This window comes from Besnoitia besnoiti, chromosome II (assembly GCF_002563875.1).
Source record: "Besnoitia besnoiti strain Bb-Ger1 chromosome II, whole genome shotgun sequence".
Lineage (NCBI taxonomy): Eukaryota > Apicomplexa > Conoidasida > Eucoccidiorida > Sarcocystidae > Besnoitia > Besnoitia besnoiti.
The window spans coordinates 77,660-88,278 of NC_042357.1; the positions used below are offsets into that span (position 1 = coordinate 77,660).

At 55.8% G+C, this 10,619-nt stretch overlaps 3 protein-coding genes across 3 annotated transcripts; 1 reads left to right on the forward strand and 2 right to left on the reverse strand.

Annotated features, from left to right (window-relative positions):
* Window positions 1–1,335: 1,335 nt before the first annotated feature.
* Window positions 1,336–4,173, reverse strand: BESB_033420 (uncharacterized protein; the record flags this gene model as incomplete). Its single annotated transcript, XM_029361928.1, has 6 exons — window positions 1,336–1,425; window positions 1,714–1,899; window positions 2,452–2,614; window positions 2,769–2,978; window positions 3,500–3,544; window positions 3,986–4,173. The coding sequence occupies 6 exons, from the start codon at window positions 4,171–4,173 to the stop codon at window positions 1,336–1,338; spliced, it is 882 nt and encodes a 293-aa protein (XP_029220893.1).
* Window positions 4,174–5,100: 927 nt separating this feature from the next.
* BESB_033430 (SAG-related sequence) lies at window positions 5,101–6,785 on the forward strand (the record flags this gene model as incomplete). Its single annotated transcript, XM_029361929.1, has 2 exons — window positions 5,101–5,674; window positions 6,304–6,785. The coding sequence occupies 2 exons, from the start codon at window positions 5,101–5,103 to the stop codon at window positions 6,783–6,785; spliced, it is 1,056 nt and encodes a 351-aa protein (XP_029220894.1).
* A 1,433-nt stretch (window positions 6,786–8,218) lies between these two features.
* BESB_033440 (SAG-related sequence SRS49B) lies at window positions 8,219–9,651 on the reverse strand (the record flags this gene model as incomplete). Its single annotated transcript, XM_029361930.1, has 2 exons — window positions 8,219–8,700; window positions 9,108–9,651. 2 exons carry the CDS (start codon window positions 9,649–9,651, stop codon window positions 8,219–8,221), a joined length of 1,026 nt encoding a protein of 341 aa, XP_029220895.1.
* Between the last annotated feature and the right edge of the window lie 968 nt (window positions 9,652–10,619).

Below are 10,619 nucleotides of genomic sequence, written 5' to 3' on the forward strand. Positions count from 1 at the left end.
GTGGACATTTGAAAAACTAAAGGGCTTCTTCTTCACAGTCGCCAGTGATAAAAAAGAGCCACAAACTGTAGCAGCGACCGTCCGCTGTTCAGTACTGAGAGACTGTGGCATCGCTACACCAAAAGCAAGCACACGCTACATGGCAGACAAGGAGCTGGAATAAATGTTGTAGCAGCTTTCGTGAACTGAAAAAGTGACGTTTTTGACACCTCTGGAACCCAAGTCATCGCTATGCGCGTAGCCTCTCCATAGCGGAATCAACATATCGTCGCTTGCGTCGAGTAAGCACCAATGAAAAGCGGCATCGCGGTCGGGGTTGGTTGATTATCAGGGCTACGACACCGAGTAAGTGGCCCCGATCGGCAGGAACGTGAATGAGGTCGAGGTGCCCCTTAAGCTGTACACAGAACGGCGAGGTAAAGACGCATTAATGCTTCTCTCGCGCGAACCGTCAGCTGTTTGTGCAGGAGCAATCGCTAGAAGGCTGTCAGCTACAGTCAGCAGACGCCACCGTATATTCCATATTCGAGCATCTTCCCGCCACCAAGCGGCGAGACCGGATCTGCTTGCCATTGGAACTGCCGTCCCTTTGGAGTAGTCCCAACAAGCGACTACTCGGTTTGAGACGGAGATCTGAAAAAGAAGGCGCCAGCCTGCAAGAGGGGGCGAGTGCTAGTACTGAGCCGGAGCGACCTCTTTGCATCCTATCACTTGGGCCTGCTATCCACTGTACATGCGCTGAAGGCAGTTGATACAACTTCAGGACCATCGCCAGTTATGCCAACAGGGCAGGCGCAGCTCGCGTCTCGTCCCAGGCCACGCGGCCTATCGCCTAACCTGTGCGAGGACTGCACTACCACCAAGTTGTGCTATCTGTCCCTCGGAAACAATTCTAATCTCTCGGGAGCCTGTGTTGAGCGCAACCGCAGGATTCAGGCTGTGCGTGCACGCCGCGTGTCCAGTGGCGCCTCAGAAGATCCATCACCGCGGGGGAAGGGCAGGCCGCCGACCGCACATGCGTGAGGCGCCACACCAGCTCACGAAGTGGGCGCCCGCACCCGGCGGTCGGCTGACCCGCAGCTATTCTGGACTTCCTATTCTGTTTAATAGGCGCACCCTTACATACGGCGCCATTGCCAACAGGCTGGGAAGGAAGACGCAGGATTTACAGATGGAAGTTGCAAAAACTCGGAAAATGGGCAGGCCACGCGGTAGAACGTACCGAAGTTTTCACAACTGACTCCAGGAAGCGGGAAGTAAACAAGCCCTCATCATGAAACGTTTCACATCCGTTACTTGGGAAACGCATACGCGTGAAATCGTGTGGGAACTGCTTCAGAAGAATGCTTTCGAGAACATATACAAGGGCCCCACGGCCACGAAGGCCGCCGTCAGCGGGAAGAAGTAGTCAGCCCGCGGGTCAATCTGAAAACACCACAAACAATCAGCAAAGGCACAGCGAAATCCACTGACTCGAGATTCACATGAGTTCACTACGCTGCTGCCCTTGAAGGGCAATGCTCGACCCTCTGCTGCCGTGTATACGTTTCCAAACCGTCCACCACGCTCCCCCCCCTCCCCGCACACCCCGAGCGAAGCTCCACGGGCGTGTCAGCCCCTCTGTTTCGCGGGTTTGTCTGCTTGTGCGGCGCCTGCAAACGTTGCTTTCGGCAACCGGCAAAGCGCGAAGCTCTCAGCGGGAGGGGAACCTACGTATTTGCGGAAGCGCGTGCCCTCAGCTGGGAGGCGGATCGGCATGCGACCCTCCATGCCCGCCATCCTCGGCGTCGCGGGCTCTCGGGGCGCGCGGCGAATGCCTGGGATGTGAGGCGGCGGCAGGAGGGAGCCCTCGAGTTTGCCAGTTTCGGCCGGGAGCTTGCTGCCTTTGCCTAGGACCGCCTGCAGAGCCAACACACGACTCTCACGATGACACGATACACCGCAACGCCCAGCCAGACGCAGCTGCCGCGCGTTTATCCACGATTCCGTTCGAAAGCGTCAGCAGAAGAATTTCCTTCTACAGTTCGTCCCTCTCCGCTTCCGAGTGGAGCGCCACACGCCGCGTCGCCGCAGCATGAACTGCAGACAAAAAAGAGGTTCTGCTTTCGCCTCGCACGAACCTGCGACACTGGATCAGTAGCTAGCATTCATTTGGTTTCCACTGGAAGCTCTCTTCGCCATCCAGGATATAAAGGCAGACGCCAGACTCAACAGCACCACCCGGTTCGCCAAAAGAACGAGTGGACTGGGGACGCGTGAGGCTCACACACGCACGGCCTCGGGAGGCCTCACCGAGCGGAGGAAAAAAGCGTGCGGGTTCACCTGCTCTAATAAGAGCTCACGTCCACGAAAAACGGGAGTTCGTTCTGGGTCGCAACAGAACATTGCGCACTTCATACGCGTGTGTACTAGACACGCACGAATATTTCGAGGTCTGGTCCTGACACTCACCCTTGGGACAGTCTTGGCAACCTCGTCAACTGTGCGGCCGGGAGCAGGGCTCGCTGGAGTTGACGCCTTCGCGAAGAAACGGGACAGACTGCCGGTTTGCTGGCTCAAGGTTGCTGGGGAGCCTGTGAGAGCCTTAATCCCCAGAGCGGCCTGTCGAATGCAACTGCGAGCAGCCATTGTTTCTGAGAAAAAACCTGAACGGAAAAACTTGACCGAAGAATGACGCGGCGTTCGTCGAGATCCGTCGATATCTCTTTTCCTCACTACCGTAGACTGGGTCCCCTCCGCACGGTGCGCCTACCGCGCCGCCCACTCACCAGGTTTGATACGCAGGCTGCCTGGTCTGCAGTTCTTGGCTCTCCTGGGAAACAAACAAAATCGTTGTGCGGTAAAACGCCGAGAGAGGCAGAAAGAACGGGGTTTTTGGATGGTTGCTGACGAGGACGTAAGCCGCTTCATGCGCGCCGCCGCGGCGTCTGGCTCCGCGCAGGCAAGACGGGAAACTCAGGCTACGACGTCGAAACTGCCTGAAGAGCAGCCAAAACGGGGAAATATCAAGACGGATAGGATAAAAATTGCGAGGTAGTCCAGGGAAACCGCGACGGTGTACGTCCCTGCGGCGATGACGCCAACCCTGCGCAATTAACGCACATGCATGCACCAACCCCGGACCGTTTATGAACCGAAAATGCCGAAATCTCTCAGCGATCGTGGCGTTGCTGGTGTTCATGATCGTTCTTCCACGCGGTCGAGATGTACCCCCCAATCAGGAGAGCTGCCTCAAGCATAACGCTGGTAGTAGGGCAACAGACCGCATTCCAAAAGGCATCGGCGAAGCTTGGCAGTATCATCAGTCTGCTTCCTGACGGCTGCACAGATACACCCCGTCGTCGGCCCTTCCAGCTTCGCAGGTGGGGTGGAGACCGGCTCTGTGTGAGCGATGCTTCACCCGTTCTTCCGAGAATCCCTGATGTCTCCTGAAGCAACCCTCTGTGCTCCCAACTGAAGGCACTGATAGGGGGGGGGGGTCCTTTGGAACAGATCGCACTTTTTGCGCAGCTCGATAACGCTACGCATGTGCTCTGCACTTTGTCTGGTCAGATACAACCAGAAGACACCATTCACCAGGAATATCCAACGCTGCACCAGCGACAGCATGATCGTACATGACATGCTGATGCCGCTATATGACGGCAACGTTGGCCTCTGTCCTACCTGACACGCTTCTGGCGGATCCCGTCTTCACCCACGCGGGCAGGACAGCGTCCAGTGATATAGACCGACCGAGTCACAGGCGTAGTTTCTGGGCTTCTTGTCGTTTTGTTGCACCACGATCAGCAAGCAGATAGTGATGGCGTCTCACAAAAGCATATGGCTGCTATCCAGGGTTTGTTCACGCTTTCCTCACAAAAGGGGAGCCGTATACATGTGTTCCACGTCGGCATTCCGCTGGTGTTTGCCCACCTGCGGACAACCTCACATTCACAAAGGAATCATAGGACACTGAGATAGGTTGGCTGTTCCACCTTCTTACATTCTGTGAGATTCATTTGTTTTCGGTCCAAGCCTGAACGCCGCCACAGCCGTGCCAACACGAAAAGAGAGCTCCCGCGATGTTTCTCGAGGTTTCTGCTCCATGGATATGTTGCTGGCTGCCACGTAAAGCCACACCATTTTGTAGTTGCATTTATACGTTCCTGCGTAAGCTTGATTCCGAGACATCTGTTGTGGTGCGTGAGGTGCCGCACAGGCGTGCACCCTTCTCTCCCCCTCTCACGCACGGTTGCAGTCATCTGCCCAAAGAAGTTTTCCCAATTCCGGGAAGCGTCCCGACGACGGTACACCCGTCAAACCGACATCGCGTATAGCTGTTCCGCATGCTTAAAAATCTGCATCCGCGCTCTCGCTAACATCCAGAAGCACGCGCTGGACTTCAGTTCACGGTCAGAGTGATATTGACGTTATCTGAGACTTTTCCGGGCAAGTCTTGCATTCGACTTTGCTGCGTTGTCTTTTTCCGGTACAGTCGTCAAGCATGGACGGCGCCTGTCGCCACGAAACTCCAGGTTGCTACGCGTCTGCTGTGTGCTCATCATACCAGCTGCGGCCTCCCCCTGCCGATGCTTTTGGACTGCGGGGATAGGAGTGGGCCTAAGGGAGAAACTGAGACCAGAAAAGCAAACGTCGGCCTTGAAGCCTGAACCCCTCGCCCCCGCATCAAGACATGCGGTCAGCCAAATCCCGCACCGTGGGGTAGCGACCCTTGTGCTCCTGATGGGGAGCTGTGGGTTTCACTCTGCGCGAGAGCGTCGCGCGACCCGCGCCGCGATCCCCGGTATCGCGCCAAGCGCCACCCAAACTCTTTTCCCGGACCAATTATGGGTTCCCCGTTGTCAGCAGCTCGCATGGTGCTTGTGAGACGCGCCATGTTCGACTTTGGCGGATGTTTCCTCCCTGCACCTTGACGGCGCGACGTTGCTACAGACAGCTGCGGTGCCGCCGATTCACTGTCGCCGTAGGTACGCTCAGCTTCTGTCGGGGCGGTGCTTGGCGCTTTGCGTTTCATCTTTCGCCGTTGTTTCCGGGATCACGACCCGCTTGTTGCGCATTTCGGCCTTGGGAGACGGAAGCTCGGAGCTCGCTAGTCCAATGTGGCGGAGAGCTCCGAACCCCGAGAGGCAGATGAGCGGCTGCGCCTGTCTCGTCCGAGTCAGGCGATCCTTTCGCGCTCCACTAGCTTCCGCGGTTCCCTCGCGTGTATTTGACCTATTTTGCCTGGTTTTTTTCGTCGCCTCCACTGTGGTTTCATATTCCCCCGCGACAGTGTCAGGGTTTCGCAGCGCAACAGATGTCGCTACTTGCCGAGAAGGCAGCGGACCCCTGCTGCTGAGCATCAGGCACCCGGCAGCGACGGTTCAGTTCCGGTGTAGCGAAGGCACGGAACTGCTGCAACTATCGTTCAGAAAGAAGCCATGCGGGAATACGGCTTGCTCCAGGTCAGCTGGTGCTGCGCTGCAATCGGAGGTGTCTAAGGACGAGCACAAAATCGTGACTCTCCACACTGGGCTCTCCCTGCCGAAAAAGCCCACCACGGCGTACTACTTCTGCGGAAGAAACAATCCGGCCCCAGGCGCGAAACTACGACCTTTTCAAGAGGCGCAGAAAACGTGCACAGTCCAAGTCTCCGTCTGGGGGCAAAACCGTGAGACCGTTCCGGAAGGTCGTAAGTCTCGCCGTGCAAGGGACTCGAATTAACGCGAGATTCTTACCAGCAAGGGGACAGAGTATAGTGAAGAGGGGGCACTACCGATGATAGGCTCGCTACTGGAGTCTGCGTGCTAAAGGTGAAGAGGGTCCTGAGACCAAAAGTGAAGCGGCTTTCCTGTGTGGCGACGGTCTGGCCTCCGAGGTCAGACGGCTTGGGGCAGCCTAGAAATATGCAGCTTGTATATTTCTTCTATTTCTCTCTCGATGTGTTGCATTCTTGAGTGCAACGCTGGGCGAGGCTGTTTTGCGAGCTCTGGCGTTTAAGACGACACGGGGTGTTTGTCATGTCCAAGCTGAATGGAAAACTGGAAGGACGTGACGTGGCGCCTCGAACGCACCTAGATCGATACAGGTCGCTCAGTCGAGAGGTGCTCCCCTTGGCTGCATCCAGCGGATGTAGCGCGTCGAGTCTGAAAAGAGGCTGGCCTCAGCGCACCTGCTGACTGGATTTCTGGGGTCGTGCCGCGTGAACTTGTTTTCTCAGTCAAATGATCGGAGACTAGCTAGTGGCTGCCCTGTCCATGGATCGGCAAGCAAGCCGTTTGAGAAACATGCTTCCTCTTGCGAGTTCGTGGTGATTTGCAGACACGTGTGCAGAAGGCAAGATCATCGCTACAGTCATTGGCGCGTCGCGAAAAACGACGTTCCAGTGCGGCGCGAACCAGATCCTGAATCCAGTCCTCTTCGAGAATGTTTTCACTGAAAAGAGGAAAAGTGGGGATACAGTGGAGGAGAAGGAGGTGCCCCTGCCTGCTCTCGTCGAAAGCGCTACCCTTGTCGAGAACGGAACCGCGGGCGGGGCTGACGTTGCCTACACGCTCTCCGTCACCACGCTGCCTCTGTTTCCCCAGACCTTCTTCTACAGATGTGTCCCTAAGCCATCAAGAAAGAGAGCATTGCCGACCACAGGTGAAAGGAACTGCAAAGTCAGTATCTTTGTGGAGCATGCTGACCCTGCATCGGGGCCTCTGCTGAATATCGCGGAAACAGCTGTTCTGAGGGGCGGCAATGTCTGCTTCGTATTCATTGTTGTTGTGGTTACAGCTGCCATTGAGCGGCTTCGATGAAACGTACTGTACTTTGTGCGTCCCCACGACGGAGCTGACGGTAAAAAGCCCGGGAGAGGCACCAGCTGGCGTGTCGCCGGAGTACGTCGCTGACAATTTTTCACCAGCTGCCGTGTTGCTTGATTGTTTTGCTTTCGGCGAGTTCGTTTTGAGCAACACCGCCGCTGAATTCATGCCACCGTCAACTAGATGAGTGCCGGTTTTGTCGTTGCGTGCCGCATCCGTCAGGGATACCGCGCAGTCGCTTGTCAAGGCCCAAAGACAAAGTATTTCCGATTTCTTCCCGCCAAGTGTTTTATGCTGTTAAGGCCACCCCGCTTCCGGTCCAAGGTGCCGAATATCTTAAGTGCGTGCATGCCATTTGATGCGTTTGACCGTTTTGCCGTCAACAGGTACCTCGAGGAGCGCCAAACTGAACGTCCCTCGGTTATAGAAATGTTGCGAATCTTTTTCGAGTGTCTGCTTGCCTGCGGACAGCTTGGGTCGCGGGGTCTCTGCACCGCCCGGAAATGGGATTTTCCAGACAGCCGTAGATCATTCCCTGGAGCTGAGAGCTGTGAGAGTGATCCCGCAAAACCCTCATATCGTGCTGGTGAGCGGGAAGGGGCAGCCCAATCGGGGACTCAGTGTTAGCACATTTTTGATTGCCAAGTACACTTGTGGTTGCACCTTTCACCGAGAAAAAGCTAGTTGTCAGTGTTTTACCTAGTGTAGCCGCGCTCTCTCATGAAAGGGATCCGTTTTCGTTATGCTTGCGCTTCTACGGCTGAACCTTCTCGCGCGGTTCCTTGAGTGGACACTAAAATTCCGGTTGACACACGTGACCACTGCGCTACTGAGGCTCTGGCCTCTTCTGCGGCTTAGCCCGATTTCTCGTCGCTGCCGCATGCTCGTAGCGCTTACGCAGTACGAACAGCACAGCCCGGTACTGTGACCAGTCAGAGACGAAGCCACAGATGATCACCGCTGTTCCTCCTTCCTCGATCGATTACGTGCCTGACAGCCGAGTTCCAAGCAGCGTTTTTGCGTTGAGGAAATGGAATCTCTCCGAACAATCATACACATGACACCCAAGCCCGAACTACTACTATTTCACGAGGGACCGGGGCGGACCCTGACGCCACCGAAGCATACCTTTCTCTTTGAGTCCAAATGACTTCCCTAACCTCCGCGACCTCTGAACCAATATATTCATGCTGTCCGCACACATACTCGAAAAGTCTCTACAAATACACCCTTTGCAACCAGCTCCTCTCCTTGAGAACGGATCTACGTATACTTGACACATACATCGAAAGACCCCAAACAATACCGAAAGGACTCGGCAGAATACCAGCTTCTCGAAAGCCGAATCGGACCAACCAACTTAGAGAGCCTGAAGAATCCGCGGGATAAAGTTCCCACAAACGAAAACACGATAATCTAGGCTCCAGTTACAGTCTAGCAGCCCCCGAGAGGGCAGCCAGAAAACCGAAGGCAACCAAAGAGATCCGGCCAACTCTTTCTCCGCTGCTCGTCACAGAGATGGTGACCTTGCAGTCCTTCACAGCTTCCTGAGTCTGTGTCCTCGACTTCTCCTCTGCCTTGGACGCCACACATTTGTAGAAAAATGTCTGGGGAGCAGCGGGCAGGGTTGCAACGGAGAGGATATACGCGACATCCGTGGTATTTTCGTTGTTTCCTCCGCGAGTGCCGGTGGAAACAGCCACGCCATTTTCGTTGAGAACGGCGGACTCCACGAGACTCTGCAAGGCAACTTCCTTCTCGGTCTGCGATGCGTCCTTTTCCTTCGCATCGACTAACACATTTTCGTAGAGCACTGGCTGGAGGGTCTGCTTCTCACCGCACTGGAAACTCGCAGTGCTCGAGTCAGCGGTGATCTTCGCCGAGATGGGTTTGCCGTTGGTGCACTTGTCTGGGGCAAGCGCAACAGACAGGGGGGAGGGGGGGGGGGTAACATGGCGCTCAAACACTCTGGAAGGGGCCGCATCAGCAAAGAGCTCGACGCTGCCACGAGGCGCGTGTGCGACACAGCCATGTCAGTCACCCCCCCGGCCATTTTCCGGGAATCACCGGTCCCACGCTGACGAATCGACAGAAAGTTGAAGGTGAGTAAAGATCAGCAGATAGTGCTCGCGTTCGGAGGACTGGCATGTATGCTAAGCTGCTGCGTTCTACATGTAAGTTTCCGGCTTCGCGACCCGCCGCAAAACATCGCGCGTACCACGATACTTGCTGCAAAATGAGCATCCACGCTCAATTGTTGTCAAAGCCTGTGCCCTGAAATCTTTATCTACAGATTTGCGTGCGCATGTGACTTACGGTCTGCGGGGACAGTCGCACGGTCTGTGCCCCAGACAGAGACTTGAATTATGCAGGTTTTCTTTGCATCTTGCAGCTCCCTCAGAGTGCTGAAGCCGCGTTCCCCTGATTGCGGACCGCAGAACAAGTAGACAGTGGCGGGGTCCTTCGGGGCAGGACCTTTGACTTTGAGGGTGTAGTAGGGCACTTCTGAATTCCTGCCATTTTTTACTTCTTGCACCTCTAGCGACGAAAAAGTGGCTGGCTTAGTGCAGGCAGTGTTTCCGCAGGCCTGTTGTTTGATTTCTATCGGCAGCAGAACACTGTCGGCGTCACACTTGAACTTGAGAGTTGTGGCCGCATCTTTGAGACGAAGTGACAGATGTCCCGTCCCTTGTAGACATTTGGCGACTTCAGCCGAAGTCTCAGTATCTTGCCCAAAGGAGACAGGCATGTAGCTGCATTGCACAAGCGCAATAAGGAAAGAAAAAAACGTAAACGCTCGGGAGCCGAGTCCCCCCCGCCTGCCACGGCGAGAGCCTCGACACGACGACGTGGGCGCCATTTTTTCAGCGAAGAGTAAAGGGCAATCTTTTCTTTCTTGAACGCTGAAAAAACAACGAACAACAACGAAGACATATGGCAGTGATGCGACACTTCGGGGAGCCGCTGTGAGCAATCGTCCACGCCGCGGTGCGACGAACCAGCCACCGCCCGTGGTCTGGGCGGCGGCGAATCGGAGGGAGAGTGCGCGGCTTACCGAGGCTGCACCCACATTCGAGATTGTGGGACAGTCACGCGGGGGGACCCTGAGGAGCAGAGAATTATCGGGCTGCAGATCTCCACAGAGCCGGAGAAGCCTTCCTCAATGGAGTGGTGCAGCCCACAGGACCTAGTGAAGGCAATTTAAGATTCTCTGTCTTCAGCAGGAATTCCGCGCCTTCGCGTGGGTCGTTGCAGCGAGCGCAGGCATCAGATCCTGCGCCGTGGCGCGGAGACGAGAGACAGCTACGCGAGACAGGGGCCTCGGATCTTGGGGCCGTGACTCGTGCGCCCGCCAGCATGTCTCTTCCGTCCACAGCCACATGTATTTATCCCGCAAAACAGGCACAGAATACTGGTGACTAGTCGTGTTCAGCCCGCAATGTGGGCGGTGTTCCCCGCGTTTCGAACACCCAGAAACAACACGAAAGTCGAGCCGCCTCGCCACCGGGCGCCCCCCTCACGTCCCCCCCCACACAGGCTGTTGCCCGCACACAAAATCATGCATGGAAATATACGAATTCATCAAAGGTTCACTTCTTTCCTTCTGGTCGCTTTCTTCTCTGAGAGGACGGCCCTTCTTCTGCCAGCGGCTGCCGCATCTTTTATCGTGGAAAGCGCTATCTCCGCGACATCGTCCGATATTTGCTGCTTGCAGCGGGGAGTTCCACATATAGAGAGTCGTTGACAGTCACTCACTGAGGAAAGGTCGTGGACACAAGGACTCCGTGAGCTCCTGGGTCCTTGCACGCTTGTGCATGTCCAAGCTTT